The sequence below is a fragment of the Anoplopoma fimbria genome, chromosome 24 (assembly GCF_027596085.1).
Source record: "Anoplopoma fimbria isolate UVic2021 breed Golden Eagle Sablefish chromosome 24, Afim_UVic_2022, whole genome shotgun sequence".
NCBI lineage: Eukaryota > Metazoa > Chordata > Actinopteri > Perciformes > Anoplopomatidae > Anoplopoma > Anoplopoma fimbria.
Genome location: NC_072472.1, coordinates 11,996,095 through 12,018,062, shown reverse-complemented (window position 1 = coordinate 12,018,062; position 21,968 = coordinate 11,996,095). Strand labels below are relative to the sequence as shown.

Sequence of the window (21,968 nt, the reverse complement as noted above, 5' to 3'; positions counted from 1 at the left end):
TTCACATCGTTATCCATAGAGCTTTTTTTAATGGTGATGTTGCCATGAAATTCAGATAATGTACTAAGCGAGGATAAAAATCTTAAATCTGGGTTTAATACTTTTGTTGTTTTTCGTGTTTCTGGTAAAAGTCAACAATTTATTTCATAGGACCACCTCATGAAAGTAGCAGCATTAGCAGTTATTTACTAATGAATCTTCATGCTAGCTGGACCATGAGTAGTATTTTGTGCCCATCAGTACGCCTACTGTTTGGCAACATTATATGTATTTCTTCCCTTCAACTGAACTTCAGAAACCAAGTTCAATCTGTTGTCTGCAGTTCAGAATTTGACAAATTTATTGGGGAAATATTATGTTTGGCTTGGTTAGTTTCATTGCTACCTTTAGTCATTTTTATTGATTAGGGTGCTATCATATGACCATACATTATTTTGGCCATCGATAAACAGTAAAAAATAACTAGCCTAATATTCATCATCATCACTCAACAGTCATCTCTGTCCTGGATAATACCAGGGCTGATTGATACAGGAAGACAATGCAGTAATGTACAGCCTGCTCATATAGCTATAAAGTGTATTACATATTAACAAGTAAACATGTAAATGTTACTTCAGCTATTTATAGTCAATCTTAGACTTACATTAAAAACACGAGAAAATGATTAAAGGTCAGTAAGAGACGATGTCCCAGAGCAAAATGTAAATCAAGGTAAGAGAAAGTGGAAAAATCATAAGCTATCTGTGGAAGAACATCAGATTCTTCATGTCCATGTTGTCTTTTGGAGAAGGATTTATCGCGTGTCTTTTAGTTCTAGTTTAGCATCTCAGGCCAAGGATTTTTGATAATGCTTCCAGCTTTTTGTGAATTAGCTCAACAGTGCAGCACTGCAACATATTTTTCTTCACTCAAGGCAAATCCATTGTCCCATGTCAGGCTGTAGTTTTATATAATAACAACCCAGGTCGTCAAGTAGACTATAAATTCCACACTTTTCTCACGAGGAGATCTAAATTGTCAGTTTGTGAGAATCGTGTTCAGCTGCTAGACGTCTACATTCAGAGGTCAAAGATAGCTCAGAGGTTTTGGGTCAGGTCCTGTGGAGCCAAAGGTGTAGGAGTGGAGTCATTAGTCCAGTTCTGGGTAAAGTTGGCCCTGCTCTGGGCAGAGGGCTCCTGTACAGGGAAAGCAATGTGAAAAGCGACACCTATGGCCAAAATGACAACTGAAACCAGGAAGACGAGTCCCCGGCGCAAGATCAGCTCAGTGACAGAAAGCAACGCTGGATCTTTGGTGTTTGAAGTCTTTTTGATCCGTTCAGCATCCCCCTCAGCTCTTTCTGTATTTGTGTTGTTGGCCTCAGCCTTGTGACCCACTTTCAGCTCCTGATCCTGGGCGTTGACTGGACTGTAGCCCTCTGCTTTAGGAGCTTCTTTGCTGTCCAACTGGGCCTTCAGGGTGCAAAGATGCTGCTGTTAATCAACATGTGTGTAACCCCATTTAACTACACACCATTTACTATTTGTTATGTACTTACTGTTTCAGGGCAGTCAGAGATGTCAGAGATGTCGGGCACCATCGCTTCACTCAGCAATGTACTAGTAGGACGCTTTGGTATCAAAACCACTTTCTTTCCAGCTCGCAGTTGAGCCTGAAAACACAGAGTGATAATAATTATTTATTTTTATTCAGGTAGAAAAGTCGTGGATGAAAATTCTGTTCTGTTCAGTGAAAATGAGTATTGGTCAAAGGTAAATTATATCGTTATCATGATGTGTTCACATGTAATCTCGTAAAGATCATCAATGATGATCCATATTGGCGATCCGATCCGAACTGTGAGTTTTAGGATTCGTTGCACCACTTGTCGCGAGATAACTTACAAAGCTTTGCAAAAGAAAATCAATCAAAAGAAAACTTAAACAAAACAAAGATTTAAAATCCTGCCAAAAGTTTATTTTGCTAATCCAAATTCTTGCCCTCAATCCTTTCTGGAATGGTTTAAATACCATGCAAGGTTTTAAGAAAGATAAGAGCCTCCTACCTTGTGAGTGACTTTCTTCCAGTTGAGTTTGAAGATTAGAAAGAGGAAGAAACCCGTCTCCAAGGTAACACATGTAAAGATACCTAACCAGAAACCTAAACAGAGGCAGACACAAAAAAGCATGCAATGAAGAAAGATCTAAGGTGTATTCACTTCATACATACTACTAAGAAAATTGTTTAACAAGCAAAAACAATTAATATATTTAATATTTATGACAAAAAGACAAAGATACAGCTATGCTTGCAGCTATTGGACAAATTAAATTTTTGACCTGATGAGGGTGCTAAATGAAAAGTCTGGGGATCACCAAAGTTATTACATTTCCTCCTAAGGGGGACATGAGTGTTTGCAGCAAATTTCATGGCAATCCATTCATTTGATAGTTGTAGAGAAATTTCACTGAAGACCACACATGTGAGTGGCTAAAAAGAGCAGAAGGTTTGCTGGAGGCATTATTCACTAAACATATTGCATATTAAATCAGAGGCACCCTCCTATCATTATTACACAGAATAAATATTTTTAGGATTCAAGTCAAAGCCTCAGTTTGTCATACAAGGAAATTAACCATTATTATGAACCATATAAATAAAATAGTGTATGGTCTCTATGTGCACAAGTAAAGGTTCCTACCATCCATTTAAAGTTAACCCAAATTAGAATGTTGTTTGGGATACCTGCCAAGATACATCAACTTTACTGTGGGGTATATATACTTTAGATATTCTTTATTTAGTAGTGTAATGTAAATATTAAGTATATTTGATCAAGTTCACTCTTTTAAAAACTCAACTTAAATGCCATTTATTTTATGAATTAAAGTCTGTTTCCAGGTCTTGAGGAGTGCTACTGCATATATTGTATAAGTTGTATAATGCCTTTTGTGGCTCCAGAGGGAGCTGTGAGATGTATTATTAACTGCCTCTAATTACGTCTCTTGAATCTGCGTCTGTGGGAGCCAGGTGGAAACCTCCGGGTCTGAAAAGTGAAGCCAATGTGGAAGTGCCTTAAACTTCCACACTGCTTCTTTCTTATAGCCATCAGGGGGCTCAATGACGCGTATAACCAGCTTTCTCTGGTTGCAAAAAGAAATAAGATTGTATGGAAGTCTATAAGAAAATGACTCTCATGTCTCGATCGCTAGTTTCAAATCTACTTCAATACAGATTGATGTTACTTTAGAAAATTGTGGTCCCATTTAGAGTAAAAGATATTATAAAGCAGGGTATGGTTTAGGATGTGGCTACCTTGTGATTGACCAGTTGCTACAATGTCGTTGTCCGATCTGGGTGTTGTTGTTTTTTTTATATTAGAATTGTAACCCTTAAACAGTGTTTTCAGTTCATGAAAGTTAACATTGAAGTTTTGGTCGCCTAAAATGTCTTGGATAGCGTTCAGTTGTACATATCTCCACCTTCTTGTGTCACCTCTAGAGGCAAAAAAAACAAGATAGCCACAGCCAAAATGTTGAACTCAAGCCTAGTTGGTCAAGTTGCATTATTATTTTACAAGAAAAAACAATAAAGACATTTGTGGTTCTACTGCATAGATTTTCAGTATTTATTTTCAACTGTCCGTCTAGAGTCCAACTGGATTGCAATGCTGGGAACCAAAAAAGGATAGTATCAGATAAAATCCATAACTTTTTTGCAGAACAATACAGAGATTGAATAGGAAAGAAACATACCCATTATTCTGAGCTTGGCAGCAAACATCAGAGCTATTCCCATTGGCAGACCGATGCAGTAGTAACACACCAGGTTGCATAAGGCAGCAATTTTCTGCATCCCAGATCCTACAAGAATCCCTGAGCAGACACACTGAAAAACACACACAGATAGAAACAATTGAAAAAGGCCATGTATACTCTTCAGAAGAGCTCAATACAAAACAAGAACATGTATTCTGTTTCGTTATAACATACCAGAAGAGCATCAAAGAATTGTAAAAATACGTAGACTATGAGGTTATCTGAGACCATCTTCACAATGTTTCTGCAAACAGTAGAAGAACATCATCAACATAAAACAGAGTCGCCGTTACAGGATGCAGAAATGAAGGTGTCGGTCTAAAACTCACTCATCAGTTGTAAATATGTAGCCAAGCACGGACTTAGAGCCAGTGAGCACAATACCCTGGAACACAGCAAGCAATCCTATAGCGAAGACAATATGCAAAGATTAATACGTGTGACAAGATGTATGTTCTGCGATTGTCCAGATTCACAAAGTAACAACACATTTTAAATTAAAGTTGCATGATTATCACAGGTGTCTATCTATTGTTTTGTGTTTGCTTAAACAAGAAGAGCAAACTGCAATGTTGCTATTTAATACACTGATTACACCTCGGTGATACTGTAGTAGCAGGTATTCATTAACCTGCCAACCAATAAGAATCAAGAACTCTCAGTGGGTACGGATTAGATTATAGTATATATATATACATATATATATATATATATATATATATATGTATATGTATGTATGTTTGTGTTTACTAATATATATGTTTTCATACCTGACAGAACCAGCGCCACTTTGCAGGTGAGTATGGCCCTGGCTGTGTTCCCGGCCCCGAGAGCATTCCCAACACGCACACAGGTAGCTGCATGGACACCTAGAGGGAACTGCAAGGACCCCATGGTAATTGTTGATGTTACAATGAGTCACACAGCTTTGGGGAATACACTTATTCACTTTCTTTCTGATAGTTTGATGAAAATATCCATACTACTGTGTCAACTAACTGTACGTGAATACGCCACAGGAGGCTGTTAGCTTAGCTTAGCATAAAGACAGGAAGCAGGGCAAAACAGTAAGCCTGCGTATCTCCAAAGATCAAAAGTAAACCTAACAGCACATCAAACAACCACAATTACATATCTCCTGTGTGCAAAATACGCGTTGGAAACCAGGGAAGCCGACTCCCTCGATATCTGGCTGTTATTTACGGCTCTCGCGCTCACTATTCATATTAGTGAATAAAGGTTTTGCAGTTTGATTAATGAATACTGGGCAATAGTAAGCTTTTAAAATACATTTTAGTGACAATTGCAAGTGACAAATAATTATCTTATGATTTTAGAGACCCCTTCGAAATTTTGCAATTAAGTCTTTCAGGGTGTTTGATGTGTCAAATCAAAGGTTGTCGGATCCCGCACTGGTTATCTCATTTGTTAAATTTTACATAAACGGAAATATAAAAAGACAATTTGTGGTTTTAGGAGAGTTTCACGCTGCAATTACATTTTTTCTACCCGCACAACACTTTTTTGCAGAATGTCTCTGGCAATAAAAAAAATCCCTGTTGTTACAGTCCCATGTAACAACACATAAACTGCATATTTTCATTTTTCTAGTCCTGAACTTTGGACAGAGCTAGGTTACCTATTTTTCCCTTCTTTTAGTCTCAATGCTAAACTAAACTAATCTCCTCCTGGATCTAGGTCCTTACTTGACATACAGACATTGAGAGAAGTATCAACCTTCTCATCTATTGTAAATAACAGCATTTCCCAACATGATGAATTATGGTTAATTAATAATATGTACATAAATGTTCCAGTGAACACATTGGATGATGCATACCATAAATGTTATGGCTCCTATTTCCACCAACACATGCTGGGCAGCCAGATCCACCTCTCCCAGTACACCTGATGTAAAAAATGTCACATTCAGACATTTAAAAAGCTGAGAAACTTGTGAAGTTTGACCAAACACAGTCAGTAAACTGCACACAGTCTGCTTCTGGTTTATTCATCTGACAAAGGTCATATGAGAAAGAGAAAAGATGTATTATGGCAGATTATTTTTTGCATGTCACATATATGGTACATTTAGGTTCTTCTCTTACTGCTGGTTGAAAGGTGCCCATGTCCAACACCTAAATTTACTTTTGTAAATACCTCTTAAGCCAGTTAACAGTAAATCAATTCAATACACTGTTGCTGCAGCAAGAACGTGTCCTTTCACTTGGCAATACCAAACAAAAGCTAGCTCTTTATAATTATCCTGACGGTTTAAGTATTTGTTTGTAGAAATAAAGAGGAACACATGCTCAAATTTGGCCTTACTAAGACTATTTCAAGCTCCGCTCTAAGGGGCTTTAAATAAATTTCAAACAAAAGCAAAACTTACCCGCAAGGAAACCTCCAACCTCCCAAACCCACCATTCAAAGCAGGTCATGAATGTACTGGGAATAGCCAGCTTCATATAGGAGCCCCACTCCTGCAGACAGTCAGTGGACCAGCCTGCAGAAAGTTCAACACAGAAGGATTATGCTCAAGAGGACCTGTAGGGGGGGACACATTTCTGAAGACAGATTTAAAAACACAACTGCTTACGTGCATCATTTGCCTTTTCACCCAGATGGTTAGCAGAAATGCTGATTTGGCCATTAAGTTTATTAACATTTGTGTGTATAACTCACCTCCCCATGTCGGCTGATAGAGTTTCTTCCATCTGATGTAGCCATACAGCAGCAGGCAAATGGCGATCTGAGAGAGGCCGTTAGCTATTGCTGATCCACTGCAAACACACATCAGAGAACATCATTTTATATTGAAGGGATGTCCAGTGACATTCCACTTTAACTCCATCCCTCTCTCTAGGCAAAGACGAGAAAGGGCTGCACACTGAGCGGTCAAAGGAGGTCAGCAACAAACAGTCTATTGAGCACACTTCTGAGGATAAGCCTTGAAAATTTGGAGAGAGGGAAAGGCCTGACCTGACCACAGGGACTTGATTGGTTAAGTGGACTGCCTGTTGAATCAAATGTTTGTCCAGCTGGACCAGGATCAACTCCTGTCAGAGCTCTCTCTTCTTTCCCTTCACTGCCTTACTCTCTAAATAATGTACAAAAATAATAAACATCAGTGTACTGCTGGCTCTGTTCTAACAAAAAAACAAATCATTCTTAGATAGATTCAAATAATGAGCTCTCTGACCTTCTGTCCTCTTCTTCCTAAACTCCTGGCTATGCATCTGCTACAACAGTGTACAAGTGAGAGAAAGACAGTTTCTCTGCTTTAAATGATATAGAGGCATAACTAGTATATTTTATCGGTCAGGGCACTTGAGTCTTGACATCATATCTTGCAACACAAAGTCAATAAAAAGACCAAAAAGGTAAGGAGAAGCAGCGTGACACACTTACACGACTCCCATCTCGAGGCTGAAGATTAAGACGTAGTTGGTCCCCAAGTTAAAAATGTTTGCTACTGCTGCTGTGTACAACTGAGGCAGAATGATCCCCTGGCAGAAAAAAAAAGACATGCAATCCACAATCAGCGTTCCAATTTTTTACAGTTATTATTCAAACTGCATGAATATTATCCATGCAAGTTTGAGACAAACAACCAATTCAGAATGAAGACAGCTTTCTAGTAAAAAAGACTTAGACAGCCATGCTAGCAGCTTGGTGGGGATATGGAGCAGTGGAGAGCAGGGTAGTTCTCCAATCAGAGGATTGGCGGTTCGGTACCCGGTTTCGGCAGTCGATGTGTCCTTGGGCAAGACACTTAATTCCAAGTTGCTCCCGAAGGCTTTGCCATCGGTGTGGACTGGATGTTGTATGAATGTTAGTTAGAGTCTGATGGTGGCACCTTGCATGGTAGCCTGTCATCAGTGTGTGAATGGGGGAATGATATGTAATATAAGCTTTGAGCTACTGATTGTAAGTTGCTTTGGATAAAAGCGTCTGCTAAATGACTGTAATGTAATGTAATGTAATGGATATACTTCGGCAGCAGTGCTTTTAGCTAAAAGTTAATGTCAATATGCTAACAAGCTCACAGTGAGAATGCATATGTTTTGCAATAATAATGTTTACCATGCTCACCATTTTCATGTAGAGTAATTAGCACTACTAAGCCCAAAATACAGCAGAAGACAATGTTAATGTCAATAGATTTGCATCACCATAAACCAAAGTATTGACTTAATTGAGGTCCTAGAAGAAAACTTCCCATCACTGGATCACCACAGTTATTACAATCCATCCCAAGCATGTCTAAACCAAATTTCACAGCAATCAATTTAACAATTGTTGAGACATTTCCCTAAAAAAAATTCCCTTTATAAACTTACTTGGTTTTGTAGGTAGGAAATTTGCAGATTGTGCAGGAACATGGCCTGTAGCAGGTAACAAAGGGGAAATTTTAAAGAATAAAACTGACAGACCTCTAAGATACAAACCAGGATTCGCAAAAGTAACTTTGTTGCTGCTTTTAAATGTCAATACTGTATCTGTAACATATGAATTAACATGCATGCTAATAATCTGATGAAAATGGTTGAATACTACTGTCTCTCTAATCTTCTTGTTTTTTTATAATACGGAGTGTGTAGTTTGACCTTATGTGCTAATACCTGCAGAATATCGCATAATAAAACATCTATTGTAATAAGGCAGTAAATATTTTAGTCCACACTATAGTGTTAAAGTTCAATGCACTCACTGGAACAGCTGGAAGAAATGCCATCACATAGATTTGGGCAATTCTGAAAGGGAGAAAAACAGACAACATTAATTTAGTAGAGCAAACACATAGACAATAATTCACTTTTTGCGACATATCCCTCTTTTTGCGAATTTATAAATGCTGTATCGAAACCATCTGTCCGTTGACAGTAAATGCCTGCTTTGTTGCTTTAGTTCCTCAAAATAAAATAAATAAAAAGATAGATATCTAACTAAATATAGGTGTTATCAAATATCCAGGTGCTAAAGCTGCAAATTCACCATTGAACAAATATCTACATGAACCTGAACTTAAGCACATCCTCATAAAATACTTCTATACACACTAACCTGGAATAAAACACCACATAGAGACAGTGATGATAAGAAAAATCATGGCACTAAAGATAAGATAAGGATCTCTTTTTTTCCTTAAACAACCCAACTAACAGTTTGTCATTAACCGAGCAGCATGCAGAACACACTTATATAAAAAAAAGATAACAATCTTTATATACTCTGAACTTACCTTGCCACTTCATTCTCTTGGTGCAAGATGAGCAGCAAGTTGTGAGTGTTGATAAGAAGACCCCAACAGGGCAGACAAAACAGCAGCAGGATCAATGAACTTCTTTGGAGGATTACTCCCACACGTTTCATGTTCCTACCGCCGAATGTCTACAAAACACAAATGAGACAACACAGAACTGAATCTGTTTACATAGGTTAAAAATGAAATCCTTTCTGTAGACAACATACTATAACAATGAAGACATTATAACAGATGATGTGGTTTGCTCACCTGAGAAATGAGTGTGTCACAGGCCAGGGCGAGGCCATAACCTGTTGCAGTTGTGGTTATGTTAATCATCTGAGAGGTAGAAAATCAAAAACCAGAAAAACAGTGATAGTTTAACTTAGTTTGGCTTTCGTTATAAAAAGTTACCGTTCAAATGTTTTTTGTTAATTATCCTTTTTTCTTGATGCTCATACCTCTGATCAATATTTGCATTATTGTATTTCAACAGCATGGTTATATTTAGCAAACCAAAGAGAGAAAGCTATTTTGGAAGACCAAGATGGCCAACCAAACTAATGCTGATGTGCATCTATCACGTGTGACTTAATTTGCTGTCTTTTTGCTCTCAGTTCTTGCAAAAGAGATCTCAATCTCAATGAAATTACCTCACTAAATAGAAACTGAAATTTAAAAAAAAGTGTGTGTATACTGTAGAAAAAGATGTCCACTGGATCGCCATGTTTTTTTTATGTCCTTGTTAACAGGATGTGTAAATTAGGGACTGTTTGCAAATAAATTAGCCAATGACTTGGAAAGCCTATGGTATAGGGCATGTCATCCTGGATGACAATTTCCACAGCCGCGAGGTACGATGTGTCACTGAATGGTTCACAGAGTAGGGGGCTTTTTTCTCCGCCAGTGAGTGACTGTGTGAGTGTGCACATTCGTGTTTGTCCACGGCTAATCTGGCTTTCTGCTGCAGCCGGCTACCCAGAATTTTGGGATGCTAAAGGACCTCTCGTGGCCGCAGTCACTCACACTTTTTTAAAACACCTTTTATTTCCTGTTTTCTACTGCCATTGACTGCTTGCTGACCGCTCACTCACTACTCTTAACCAGCTGCTAGTGATAACACAGCTGAGTGCATTGCAGACCTCCAGCTGCTACTCTGCGGCCAGAGACACAGTGGGGTGGAAACAGTTTGCACAATGCTATTGTTTTGGACAGTTTGTTTGGCTAACAGCTAACAGAACTACCAATGACGCTGCTTTACAGCTCACATTTATAGTTAGTTTTTGGGGGATAAACTTTCCGTAAGAGTAAATCCTGTAAATGAGTCACCATTTTTTTTTTTGTACTACCTGTTCCCTCGACTCAAAGTCAATGGGTTTTTGAAGAGTTTTTGGTTAGACGCCTGAAATAAGGACTGTGGTTAACACAAGATTAAGACATTTCAAAGTTTTGTTGTACAATATGAAATAAATGAGTAGATACTCCTCTCGATAATTTTATGGCTTTAAAGTCTCTCTAAAAAAGGTGGTTGCTTGCAAGTGGCTAAATGAGACTACAAAATGTCATCACGCCGACTAGTCCGCATTGACAGCCTCAATGTGTAACCTCGCACTCAGATAATTAATTTAATATCATACACACATGCTTAAAATACTTAATTTTCTGTTGTGATGTAAATATTCAAGCTAACAATATACACATGGTGTACTGTCATGCTTGGTCTAGCCTAATGAAGAGCGAGTAAAGACCAAATTATGCACACAAAGAAAAAAAGACTGCATTTATGTCATGTGGACATAATAACTGATATAATGGTCCTCAGGTCAAGCTGAAGAAGAGAACATAGCCTACCTACATAATAGGCAATTAATAAGCAAACATAACAGCATTATATCCAAACTAGCCAAAATGAGTCATCTGACATTTTCAGTAAGATAAGAGACTGATTGGGCCACTTCACTAAACTTATTGTCTTCGTGTGATTGGAGAGACCTGGATTTGATTTGCTGTGCAGACACGGCCCTTTTAGCACATGCACATGATTTTCTTATTCATTTGCCAAATAATAATAAAATAAAATACAAAATAACTGGGTAAGGGTTAGTTTGACAGTAGTGTGCAAGTGTTTAAAAAAAAATAATGACACTCAAATCTTTTTTTTTTTAACTCTTACTCAAGTAATTGTTTTGTACTTTTTTTATTATTCCACTTTTTTTACTCGATTTCAGATTTTGGCTAATCTACCCACCTATCGAAATGTTTCTTGAAATGGGATGATAATGTTACATTATTGTTCTGGTTGTCTTTGTTCACTTTAATTCCATTACATGGTTCAAATCAAATTTTTCATTGATTCTTCTGTCTAAATTATTTCTGTTTGTGCTGTTGACTGCACAACAGCTCTTTAACATCTTAGCAGTTCTTTCCGTATGTGTTCCCCTTTTGACATTGCAGGTGCTGATGTGAATATACTTGTACTTTTTTGGGAAAATAATATCACAGTATTGCCAAGTCTCTTTGGCATTAATGGTTTTTAAAGGTACACAAAATGAGCCTCACACACTCAAACTCTAAATGTGATCAGAGAAAAAAGTACTGTCAGTAGGAGCAACAGTCTAATTAGTACAGTAGGTAATAGTTATAGGAGTAAAAATATTACCACTGAGGCCAGTGCATATCCAGCCAGTTCAGCATTGCCAATGTGACCACAGAATATGGTGTTAACAAATGGCAGGAGGAAGTTCAGAATCCGAGACATCAGCTGTAGAAACAAACAAACAAATTGGATTTCCAAGCAGCCCGTCATTGATCAGGTGGAACTGATGAAATAAGTTATTGCTATTAGCTGCGCTCAAACAGCTTATGTGACTCAACAAAGATTTTGGATGTTGGAAAGCAGCATTGTGAAATCAAAAAGCTCAGACAGGTTCACACCCAGATATACTTTCGGCACCATGTCATTTAATTTGCGTATTGTAAATATATTTCAGGACTGGTAATTGATTGCGCTGTTGGATTGTTCCCTGTAACAGTGCATATTTAACAATAACTCCAAGCACTGAATATAAGAACTGGATGGGCACTTAAATGAAATAACCAGCTATTCTCAACCTCTGGGCCGAGGTCCAATGGTTGGCCTTAGAGCAATGTCTAGTGGGCCATGGTACTGCAAAATGATGCAATTTGTGTGTTTTACAATTTATCGTGTCATAACATTGATACATTCCTTTCCTTACTGTTATTTAAACATCTCGACACAATTTTTACAGCTCCTACAGATTAGAGTGCATACATAAACACACAAAAAAGAAAAGGTTTGATGTTTTATGATAGAAGTAAGCCTGCTACTGCACTCTAAAAAGTAATTCAGGGGACCTATTACCACCACTTAATTAAATGCATGGTTGCAAGATAAAAATTCTAATTTATTGATTTAGATAAACCTTTTAAGTTGCAAACATTATTTTAATGAGTTGTGTTGACATAATAATGTTGGTAATTACATCAACTTCATATTGTTTGTAATTTAAGCTCAAATTTCTGCATTAATTGATTTAAAACAAAATTCAAGTTGTAGTAACTTAATGAAATTGGCTTGATAACTTAATTTTTCTCCACCTTGAGTTGGTTGAACATAATTTCATTAGAAGTTGTCATAACTCAAAAAAGATTGATGCAAACTGTTGCGTTAATTTTTTTTGTTGAGCCAACGCATTTGTTTTTAGAGTGTGCTGCTATGACTTTCCATTGCAGATTCATGTATATAACTTAAAGCTACTTTGAGGAACTTTTAACTGGGTATGAAATAGCCTCAATTAATACAGATGTCTTTTTATGACCTACATAGATAAACGAGAACATCAGCGGGTGAATTGCCTATTTCTATTTAGTTATTCTTCATGCTTGTCATTGGTGCTGACAGGTCAGATTTGGTGCAAAATCAGATGAAATCCTTGATCTCAGACTTCAGCAAGGCCTCTGGCAGCGACCTGCCCCGCTTTCCTAAACATCTGTTCTATTATGTGTAAAAAATCTAACCAGTAGATTTTCAATATATGTTAAGAACATACTTGTATAAACAAAGCAAAATATCAATGACGAGTTAACATTATAATACCACCAAACCATGAATGACCATGAATATATTAAATCTGGATTCAATAACAGGCATTAATAGGTAAGGGTAAGCAGGAAATTCCTTTTTGGTCACTACAGCTGACAGAGGCATAACAGATATTTACATCCAAGCTTTTCTCCTCTCAGGTTTTTTGCTCTCATTTATTTGGGAAGGTGGTCTTCAAATTCTTATTAACAATCAGAAGTAGGCCTGCAGTCACAATTGACATACCAATCCCCCCCCCACCCCCACCAACACTTCAACTTTCCCCTACTCACAAGTGGACCTGTAAGCCGTAGGACCTGGTAGAGTTCCTCTCTGTAGGCCAGTGGTAGCCAACGTCTTACACACGCACAGCGGAAAAGTTTTGAGCTGACTGCTGCCGCCGCATCCTCTGCCTCAGCCATTGCCGTCTTGGGAACGGAGACCCCATCAAAGGGCCCTGCACCCGGCAAAGGGTGAGCTGGGTCCGAGGAACCCAGCTTCTCCATTCAAACGCCAAACAAGAAGAAGAGAAGTGAGAAAAGCTAAGGGACAGGGGAGGGAGGGAGAGAGGGAGTGGTGGGGAAAGAGAGAGCGGAGAAAGAGAGAGCGAGGAGAGAGGCAGCAGGTCTACCCGGGTTTAGATATACACATGCACTTCTTAAAGGTTTATAAAGTTATTGATTCAATACTTTGGTTTGGAGGAGGAGGGAGGCGAGAGAATGAAGGGAGGAGAAGATAACAGAGGAAGTGACAGGGTGAGTGGAAGGATTAAAAATCTCTATTTGTGGATACAATGGTCAAAGCAGGGCTGTTTAATATTTCTAAGGAGGAAGGGAATTCAGTGTGTCTGAGTATTTGTCATGTATTTACAGTGAGTGAGTACTTTGTGAACCTGTTTTATTAACATGTTTTGGTGTGTGTGTGTGTGTGTGTGTGTGTGTGTGTGTGTGTGTGTGTGTGTGTGTGTGTGTGTGTGTGTGTGTGTGTGTGTGTGTGTGTGTGTGTGTGTGTGTGTGTGTGTGTGTGTGTGTGTGTGTGTGTGTGTGTGGTCTTATAGGGCTAAGTAATCTGATGAAGAATGCTTGTTTGCTAGACGAACACAGAGAGCTCTGATGGCCTTAACTCTGCAAGGTTTTATTAATTAATAACAGGGCAGCCATGCTGTTTATGTTTGTGTGTGTGCACATGTATAACCAACTGCCCTTATCTACCTCTGTACTTTGACCACTGACTTTACCCCTTAGGTCAGTCTCCTCGTGGACTCGTCACACACACAAACCCGGTGACACGTGTAAACAAACCTGCTCTCATCAATTTAAACTTGATAGAGCTCTGCAACTTAAACACCCATTCACCAATATCTGCAGGTATCTCCAGCTTATATGTTAATAAAGGACTGTGACTGAGCAACAGTAGAAATTGATTCACTGATATTTATCTTTGGCTGCTCAGAAAAGACAGTCTCAGGAGGAGCACAATTGATATGCATCATCTATAAAAACAGCATGGCCAATAGAGGTCAAAAGCACAGCTATCAGCTTACACATTACAGCTGAAAAGGTTACAGGTGTGTGTGTAGTCAACCTTCACATAGGGCTCAGGTTCTTCCCACTTATATAACATGTGTTGCAATTGCTACAAACCTTTGAACTTTGATCTGACCCTACAGATAAGATTTTTTAAAGAAGCTTGACTGAATATCATGTGCTGCTTATAAAAAGTCCAAAGCTTATAATGCATTAAAATTCACTATATCAAATGCAAATACATGGGCAAAGAAGTTGGAGTTTTGAAGAGGCATGACTAATACAAATGGCACTTTTTATGCTCAGTCAAAATCACAATAGGGATTTTTTCCTTCTTTTTTTCCAGAGCAAGTAGAAGCTGTCAGACTGAAAAAGGGGTTAGCAGATTCAGGCTTACCACTTTAAGAAGCTTAAAGTGTGTGCTTGGGGTTGAGACAGGACATAGGGAACTGCCTATGATATAAAAGTAGTAAAAGCAATAATAATAAAGCTCAGCCAAAGTTCAATGAGAAAGACTATCTTTATGCTATTCATTCACAGTTCTGCTTCGTAATCAGCTGATCATGGGCGTTCACTCTTCTGTTAAAAAAGCCAAATGTTGCCACAGTCTCCATCAGCCAATCATGTCACTGCTTTTTATCTTGTTGCTATTAGCTGTCATTTTAGGCAATCGTTTCACCCTTCTCCACCCCGTTCCCCTCCAGTCATCATGTCCAGCGCCCAGGTTGAGCTCATCAGAAGTCCTCTCCTCATCACATCCAGAGCTACAGCATCCCCTTTGTCCCATCACCAGGATTGTTATGTAGAGTCGTTGGCAAAAAGCATCCTGTGTACATTGTATTTTAAAATCTGTTTTATCAACTGCAAATGCAGAAGTGAAGAAGCAGTGAGGTAGAAGGTTTGCACAAGACATGACTAAAACAAGTTATTTTTTAATTATAACTTAGGTGCTATAGGTCTCCTACTTGCACATGAAGAAACCTTTCTAGCTGGTCAATGCCTCTCTCTGGTGGGAAAGAGAGGGAGGGCTGTTGGAAACATCATAAACACACCTGGCCTTAGTAATTACGGGTAAAACAAAGTCTGGGTCCTTTGGCCTGAAAACACAGCAAAGATAAGCTATAGCTACTGTTGGGGAAGCTACTTCGAAAACATAGCTTTGCAAGCTACCAATTATTTTACACAGGAATAAACTACAGCAAGGCTACTCTATGGAGAAATCTAGTTTCGTAATCTAGTATGTATTCATAAAAGGCCATTTGTTCACAGGTCAAACATAAACCAAAAAATACTAAAGAAAATGCTTTATCAACATAGCATTATCAACATAGCATTATCAATGTCTTATTTGCTTTAAAAACCTTTAACTACTGAAAGCAAATATGGAAAAAGCCTGTAAAATGTGTATTTTAATCCTGAGATCCACACCCTAGAAGTTTTAGTGCCATTGTAATGACTACAGCCAATAAAAAAGTGTCCTTGTTCTCGCACGTTATAAGTACGCAAACAATATAAAAGTAAAGAAATCAGGGTAGGGCGGATGGAAAGGGTTTTTGCAGGAAGAGGGAAGAAGAATGATGAGAAGGTCATAGAGAAACATTGAAGGAAGTTATAAAAGTGTCCTCTTGAGCATGTGAAGTATATAAGAGCCACTTAAGATTTGAGCAGTCCTCCACATTCTCATATTCACAGACAGGGAACATCATAAAGACAACACAGAAAAGAAATAGGAAATTATCATTATTGGGTAAGTACATCTTTAATGTGCGAGCTATTATAAATATACGCTGCATTTTGTTGAGTTTATTTCACAAGTATTGCTTGTTGTATGGGTATAACGGCAGATAGCAATGGTACTGTGTTGCTGAAAGAAACGGTAACTTATATTTTTTCTTCAATCTGCAATGACATATTACTTTACTGTTAACTTCAAGTAATAAACTGTCCATTTTAGGAAAAATGAACTGCATTTACATAACAATTTTGTGCATGTAGCAGATCTAACAGGTTTTTCTATATTTAGTCCTCAGAATTATAAACAAACCTTCTAGAGAATACAACAACAATTTGGTTTCTTTTCTTGGAAACAATATTCTGGTTACATTTCATTAATGCTAAATGATCTCATATTATGATATGACATATATTATGCTTGGATGTATTATTTTAGAGCACAAATTATCTCAGTTGTATTAGAAAAATCTATTACATGGCAGGTGTTTTATGTTTTACTAAAAAATGTCTTGCAAACAGCATCTTTCCTGTCTTTGGACTCCTAAATCGATCAAAACACCTGTGCACAAAATTTTAATTATTTGACCAAGTGTTCTAAGCTTGTTCCATGATTTGATTGTTTTGGCCTAATAAGTTTGGCCTGCAAGCAACTTAGATCGACAGAAAGAGAGGAAGTAAATTGGAAATGTATACTGAGGGTAAAAACACAAATGATTCATTTGTTAAGTGCTGCTTGTGTCACAGATGTTGGTAGCCTAACGAGGCGGAGAAAAACAACTGAGAATACTGGGCAAGGCAAGTTTATTTGTAAAGCACCTTTCAACAACAATTCTGAGTTATTTATAATAAAAAAAAGGCATAGAGAAATGAAGCACAATGTTGTATAAAGAATTTATATAGATTGAATTAATGTTAACAACGTTTAGAGTATCTTACTGCTACACATCTATTTTCTTTTCTGTTGCAAGTGCTGAAGTTTTGGTGAATTAAATTTATCTAGGATTTAAAATAAACTCTGTATGAATGCTCTTTTCCTCTCCTTCAGGTTTATCCAAGAAAGTGTAAAATGAAGTTGATGTTCAGACCACTTTTTTTCCTTTCGCTCCTCTTCTGTGCAACCCAGACATTCGGTAAGTCTATCTGGTTTGAAAGTCTGGTCAATAAGAATTGAACTGTCTTGCCTCTTTCACTAAAATTATTCCAGTAAAATGTTTTTTTTTCTCTCCACTTTTGTGCAATCTAAGCTTTCACTGCTTCACTCAGCCACCCATTACACTTTCAACTTTCTCCCTTCTTTACTTTCCTAAGGTGTCAGGATCCAGTCTATCCCAGAAGTCAACAGTGATGGTGTCATACAGACAGAGCTGCAGAAGACTGTGTCTCTGGTTTGTCAGTCTAAAGGCGGCATTGAAACTCAGGATGATGAAGAGTTGGTCTGGCTGAGGAATGACGCTGTCGTAATTCTGACAGAAGGAAATAAGAAGGGTAACAGCAGCGTGTGTGTTTCACCCGTCATCCATGAAGACAACGGTGCCACTTTCACCTGCCGCCTGAGCAAAAATGCCACAGTTATGGCCTCGGTCACACTGAATGTCACATGTGAGTCCCTTTAAATAAATGTTGGAATAATATTAATTATAGTAACTATAACTAATTTAAAGCTTTAAGGTTATTTTTAGCCACACTATGGCCATATGGACATGTTGGTCCACCACTTTGGCACACATTGAAATATCTCAACAACTACTGATTGAACTGAAGTGAAATTTTGGACAGATATATATGGTCTCCAGAGGATGAATCCCACTGACTTTAGTGATCCCCTGACTTTTCCTCTAATGCCACCATCCAGTCAAGAATCCACTTTGTCCAATATTTGGGTTAAAGACAAAATCTCTGCAAACCTAATGACATTCTCATCCACCTCAACTCTACATTGTGTTTTGTTTTGGCACGCATACTAACATGCTTGACTAAAATGGTGATCATGTTACCCACTAAAGATCAGCATGTTAGCATTGTCATGTGAGCATGGTAGCATGCTGATGTTAGCACAGCCTAAGTATGGCCTCATAGCGCCTCCAGTGTGGCTGTCTATAGGCACAATGATGCTTTGAGGTTAGTGCTAACATCAGCTGATGTTTAGAAGATATAATGTTTACCATGTCTTTACAAAAGCCCTTTTCTTGAATACATCTTCTTCCCGTTGATTTATACACTAAAAAATCATGAAAGACTAGTTGTTGAGATGTTTCTTCCTGCTCCAAAGTAGTGTCCCACCAACATATTGGCATTGCCATCCTAAGAAGCATGCTGGTAGAACTGCTAAAACTGCTAGCTAGAAGATTAAAAATGAGGTGGCGTTGCATTTCAGATCACCCAGAGCTCTCTGGGTCAGAGGAAGTTGTAGTAGAAGAAGAGGCAGAGCTCATCCTGCGGTGTAATATCTGGGCCAATCCACCTGTCTCATCTGTGTCTTGGACACTCAATGGAAGCGTGGTGGATCTATTCACAGATGGCTTCTTGTTGACCAACGATGGCTTTACAAGCCAGCTCACCGCCCACAGAGTGGAGAGAAGCTTGCATGAGGGCACATATCAGTGCATAGCAAAGTCTCCCATATTTGGTTATGGCGAAACCACAAAGCAATTCAGTGTCACAGTAAAAGGTCAGTTCACACAATCAGTGTAATCAGCACATCAACTGATGAATCAGAGAGTGATGACAAAGTGGGTTGATCATCGTCTTCCTCCTCCTCTCTGTAGACATGACAATGAAGGTCCCATTGTGGCCCATTATAGCAGGGATAGTGGTGGTGTGCCTCACTGCGCTTCTTGCTGTCATTTCACGGTGGCACAAAATTAGAAAGGTAACACACAAAACACACACACATACTCTACCATACAGCACAAAGAAATTACCCTGAGTGACTGCAAACTGACCCTCCCAATGCTTTATTTCTCTTTTGACAGTGCTGCAAGTAGGCTGTGCCCAGCTGACATTACCAGTAAGCTTGATGCAAATGACGATGATGATGACGGTGTCAACAAAGCAAATTAGCGTATGGCGTCGTCTGGCAACTTTAAAGCACCTTTTGGATCTAGCGTTGACTGCTTTCAAATAAAGAGTTGGCTCTCGTCTTCTCTACTTAACCAATTTGCGTGAAGGAGATTGTGATTTCCCATGAAACAATTTTATCATATATTACATTTTTTTTTTAAGGAATGTTTTGACATTTTCAGACATTTTTTGACTTATTTGCTTCCATGCTGAGTGTTTGAAGACCAATTGCACTCTCTTACAGTATTTGTCTGATAAATATGAAGCTATACAGTACAGCCAGCATGTTAACACAAAGACTTGACTCAAAGGGAAACTAACTGGATTTTGTTACCTTTGGACGAAGCCAGGTAGTTACATCCACTACATGTTTTTGTGCTAAACTGAGCTAACCAGCTGCTGAAAGTAGCTTTGTACTGTACAGACATGGGATTCTTCTCATCTAAATATTTGCAATTAACCAGATATTTTCCCCAAAATTGTATTTAAAAATCTTTCAGAAATGTAGCATGCTATCCATTGTATCATCTTTAGTTTGTAGCAGGGCGATCTGTGAAGTTTTCAATATGACCTTGAGATCATCCTTGAATGTGTCACTTTTCATAGTGTGATGCACTTCTGCCTGATTCTTGTTCATATCTTTGCAATAAAAGTGCTTTTGTTTCCTCACCACCCTGTTCTCTAGTTTCCACATTAGCACTGAACTTTAACTTCTGACTCGACAATGCAATCACGGCTTGTTAAAATCATGTTATACATTTACTCGAAACAATAGGACAGGGACTACCATGGCATGAGGGTCAAGGTCTAGATAGTTGTGTTCTACCAATAAAAAATAACATTTTACAAGTTCACATAAAACATTGCAATACCAAGCATGGATTGTAACACGTTAGACAAGATTGCACACGTGTGCTAAATTATCAGAAGTACATTATGAACACAAGCTTGACTGAAGGTGTTTCTTGTGAGAGAAGCTGCTTGTTCTGCTTGCAGCTTTGAGAATTTACTTATGTGGTAATTTCCTCTGACAGGCTCTACAGCTAGCTGTGTCCAAAAATCAGTAATTATTAATACTGTAAGGTCTAACTGATTACTTCTGGGAAATTCTCAGAGCTCTTGTGTGCAAAAATGAGAACGTTAATCTTGCATAAAGCTTTGGTTATATTTTCTTATTTATTGATGTATATACATTTGTTTTACAATAAAAATATAAAAGTAAAAGAAAAGTATAAAGGTTGGATGTTGTCTTTGTTAAATCCCCACTGACTAAAACAAAAACATATGACAAAGACCTCTAAGCATTGGTGCTTGTAAGTGTTTTTCACATGCGAGTCTGTAGTGACATCTGCTGGTCTCTTCAGTTTAAACCCATCCTATCCCTGATTAAGACATGTTTGTATAAATGTGCAAATTAAGACACAGAATGAAATATTTAAGTGAGAAAAAGACAAGCATAACTTAGAGACTTGATGTCCTTGTTGTATTGATGTCAATTTACATGAATTTGATTTATTACATTGAGATGTCTTCCTTATGTTTGTCAATGAAGTGGCCAACATATTAGAAACACTTTTCGATGTAGAATAATGCAAAAGCCTCCAACAACAACACCAACTGGATAAAAACTTGCTAAATTGAATCAACCTGTATGTTTTGGTAACAAAACCTGAACATTATAAACTTCATAAATATAAGCTTTATTGCTAGACTGGATTATATGAGATTGTAGTTGAAAGAACTGTAGGCCTAACTCCAAAAAATGGCAATGTACATTGGAGAGATATTTCTGAAAAGTTGGGACATGGTGATGATGTTATTAGTGATGATAATCTGCTGCGATTTATCAGTTTTATTGCAGGGATAAAAGAGAGTCACAATTTTACAAGTATCTATAGAAACTATAATAGGTCTTGACATTGTAGATGATCATAGTATTAATGTTTTTCAGATTGTTTTGGTCCTTATGGTGATTTAAATCTCCCATCATCTGCAGTCTTCAACTGATATACAGTACCAGTCAACAGTTTGGACACACCTTCTCATTCAATGGTTTTTATTTATTTATTTAAAAAAAAAATTCTACATTGTAGATTAATATTGAAGACATCCAAACTATGAAGGAACACATATGGAATTATGTGGTAAACAAACAAATGCTCAACAAAGCAGAATATGTTTTATATTTTAGATTCTTCAAAGTAGTTGAATGAGAAGGTGTGTGCAAACTTTTGACTGGTACTGTATGCTGTTTTTCTTTGTGGCTATTTATCGATATTAAAAGAGTCTCGTCAAAGAAAGAAAATATAAGACAAAAAAAAAAAAAACTGCTGTCATCTTTATTTCCGTCAATTTTTTAATCTTTCAAGCACGTTGTCTTTTGATAACCAGAGCCGTGACTGATGATAACCATACAGACTCCCCACGCCGAGACGTAACCCGCCTCCGTATAACGTGTTACGTCACACGTTGCGTCAAGGGCGTGGTGACGCTGTGGC

General features: G+C 37.9%; 2 protein-coding genes across 7 annotated transcripts; one reads left to right on the top strand and one right to left on the bottom strand.

Moving 5' to 3' along the window:
* slc47a1 (solute carrier family 47 member 1) lies at nucleotides 1–13,747 on the bottom strand. Its single transcript, XM_054626574.1, has 17 exons — nucleotides 13,444–13,747; nucleotides 11,708–11,809; nucleotides 9,319–9,387; nucleotides 9,046–9,194; nucleotides 8,515–8,557; nucleotides 8,144–8,188; nucleotides 7,212–7,309; nucleotides 6,486–6,583; nucleotides 6,193–6,306; nucleotides 5,641–5,708; nucleotides 4,571–4,679; nucleotides 4,130–4,205; nucleotides 3,975–4,044; nucleotides 3,738–3,870; nucleotides 2,048–2,142; nucleotides 1,541–1,654; nucleotides 1–1,454 (listed from the first exon to the last, which is right to left on the bottom strand). The coding sequence occupies exons 1-17, from the start codon at nucleotides 13,654–13,656 to the stop codon at nucleotides 1,080–1,082; spliced, it is 1,971 nt and encodes a 656-aa protein (XP_054482549.1). The 5' UTR covers nucleotides 13,657–13,747; the 3' UTR covers nucleotides 1–1,079.
* On the top strand, nucleotides 13,616–20,588 carry tmigd1 (transmembrane and immunoglobulin domain containing 1). Of its 6 annotated transcripts, none has more exons than XM_054626578.1 (8): nucleotides 13,616–13,682; nucleotides 16,369–16,423; nucleotides 17,138–17,205; nucleotides 17,456–17,540; nucleotides 17,719–18,009; nucleotides 18,785–19,078; nucleotides 19,176–19,279; nucleotides 19,383–20,587. In XM_054626578.1, the coding sequence occupies exons 4-8, from the start codon at nucleotides 17,477–17,479 to the stop codon at nucleotides 19,392–19,394; spliced, it is 765 nt and encodes a 254-aa protein (XP_054482553.1). In that variant the 5' UTR covers nucleotides 13,616–13,682; nucleotides 16,369–16,423; nucleotides 17,138–17,205; nucleotides 17,456–17,476; the 3' UTR covers nucleotides 19,395–20,587. The 6 variants fall into 6 exon arrangements, with proteins under 6 accessions (XP_054482553.1, XP_054482551.1, XP_054482556.1 ...); XM_054626581.1 differs by lacking the exon at nucleotides 13,616–13,682 and adding an exon at nucleotides 13,814–13,905 and having other exon boundaries at nucleotides 14,208–16,423; nucleotides 17,155–17,205; XM_054626577.1 differs by lacking the exon at nucleotides 13,616–13,682 and adding an exon at nucleotides 13,814–13,905 and having other exon boundaries at nucleotides 14,208–16,423.
* The last annotated feature ends 1,380 nt before the right edge of the window (nucleotides 20,589–21,968 follow it).

Bases quoted from the DNA above. Each gene is read 5' to 3' on its own strand.
- slc47a1 (XM_054626574.1), bottom strand. From the start codon at position 13,656: ATGGAGAAGCTGGGTTCCTCGGACCCAGCTCACCCTTTGCCGGGTGCA. The intron at 11,810-13,443 runs GTGAGTAGGGGA...TTGTTTCTACAG, and splicing joins TACGGCTTACAGGTCCACTT to CTGATGTCTCGGATTCTGAA. The intron at 4,206-4,570 runs GTATGAAAACAT...TCTTCGCTATAG, and splicing joins AGTGGCGCTGGTTCTGTCAG to GATTGCTTGCTGTGTTCCAG.
- tmigd1 (XM_054626576.1), top strand. From the start codon at position 13,870: ATGAAGGGAGGAGAAGATAACAGAGGAAGTGACAGG. The intron at 17,541-17,718 runs GTAAGTCTATCT...TACTTTCCTAAG, and splicing joins CTGTGCAACCCAGACATTCG to GTGTCAGGATCCAGTCTATC. The intron at 19,079-19,175 runs GTCAGTTCACAC...TCCTCTCTGTAG, and splicing joins ATTCAGTGTCACAGTAAAAG to ACATGACAATGAAGGTCCCA.